This window comes from Trypanosoma equiperdum (genome assembly GCF_001457755.1).
Source record: "Trypanosoma equiperdum strain OVI genome assembly, contig: ctg_643, whole genome shotgun sequence".
Classification (NCBI taxonomy): domain Eukaryota; phylum Euglenozoa; class Kinetoplastea; order Trypanosomatida; family Trypanosomatidae; genus Trypanosoma; species Trypanosoma equiperdum.
In genome coordinates this window covers 9,816-11,263 of record NW_027124580.1, presented here as the reverse complement: position 1 = coordinate 11,263, position 1,448 = coordinate 9,816, and the positions used below count along the sequence as shown (strand labels likewise).

The window sequence follows — 1,448 nt, the reverse complement described above, 5'->3', positions numbered from 1 at the left end:
TTTGTGACGCTTGTAAGAGTGGCTGCAGCATCTCCGACAAAGAGTTTTTTCATCTCTGTTGCGATATTTGTCGTTTTTTTTAGTCTGCTTGTCGGTTCAGCTGTTCTCGCTATTGTGGCTAACTCAACTGCTGTTTCGGATATCATGGCCAGTTCTGCCTTGGCGAGCTGAAGTTGGGCAGGTTATAGCTGCGCGTAGTGCTGTTCCGTGGTTTTCGGTTTCCCGGAAGTGTCCTCAAGGCTCTTAATGGCTTCGCTCCAGTCATCCCACATTTTGTCCCAGTCTGCCTGTGCTGCGCCCTTTTTTGGCTTTTCTGTTGCCCATTTGCCTGGTTTTTTGCTGTCGGAGAATAACTGTTTCCATGAGCTGTCTGCGACGCTCATGTTACGCTTGATTATCTCCTTGTACTCTGCTTTTTTGGTTGTGAGTGCCTCTGGAACATCTGGGGAGTTTTGTAACAAGCGCGCTAGCTCGCATAAGGCTTCGAAAACTTCGGTGTTTTGGCCGTTGTGGGCATTTCCGGCCCTGGCTGTTGCTGTAGCAAAAGCAATCGGAACACCTATACAAAAATAATTCATATAGTTATGATTATCTTCCAGGTCTATTTTGTCGTCTTGCTGTGGGTTGTGTATGTTAAGGGTGTGGTATGAAGATGGAAAGTGGTTGTTAACGATTTTTGGAATTCTGCTTTTTTCGGATTTGCACGTCTTGTTTCACACCTAAGAACAAACCCTACTAGTCAGTTATGGCATTTTTTTACATTTCTACCACTGCAAAATTTAACAAAAAATGCTCCTATTATTGTTGGCTGTGCTACCTTACTATTTTCGTACCGTTCGCTGCTAATTCTTACTTTCGAATGTACGAAAGATCTTTGATGCGGCTTCTGTATATGCGTATGTTTCCACTTCTGGTGTTCTTTTTAACACCGCTAGTGCACGATAAGCAATGCAAATTGCAAACCTCAGTATAGGTAAACTCATTTTCACATGAAACACGCTTCCTTCTAAGCTTTCCTGTCGTTGTGCGATTATCTTTCCTACTTTCTAGTTTTTTCTCTGTGCTTTCTTAAAAGCTTTTCAGTCAATGGCGATTCTATTCGTGGAAAAAGTCTCTATCGATAAGCTGTAGTCCGCTTTCTTTCCTTAAGTGGTTTGTTTTCTCCAATTTTTGGCTTTATTGTCGTGTGCTTTTCACCTTTAGATTGCAATCTAAACGATGTTGTTTCCTCCACACGGTTGCACCCCTATCGAATTCTTTGTCACTTAATGATACAAAAAGCTCTAATGGGACTGATTCTTATGAGAAAAATCTGGACCTTAGTGGGCTTTGACATCTAGACTGGAACCACCAATGTTGTAGAGTTAGCTTGTTTCAAATCCACCAAATCATACATCTACGATCTCTTGTAACATTTTTGTATATTTGACTATAAAACATGATTTTCT

The 1,448-nt window shown here is 41.4% G+C and overlaps 1 pseudogene across 1 annotated transcript in view; it reads right to left on the bottom strand.

Annotated features, from left to right (window-relative positions):
* TEOVI_000305500:pseudogene overlaps positions 1 to 563 on the bottom strand; it is a 1,304-nt pseudogene extending 741 nt beyond the window's left edge. Inside the window, exon 1 of the mRNA in view lies at positions 1 to 563. This exon is cut by the window's left edge and continues 13 nt beyond it. Within this exon, the coding sequence occupies positions 1 to 563 (563 nt within the window).
* Positions 564 to 1,448: the final 885 nt, after the last annotated feature.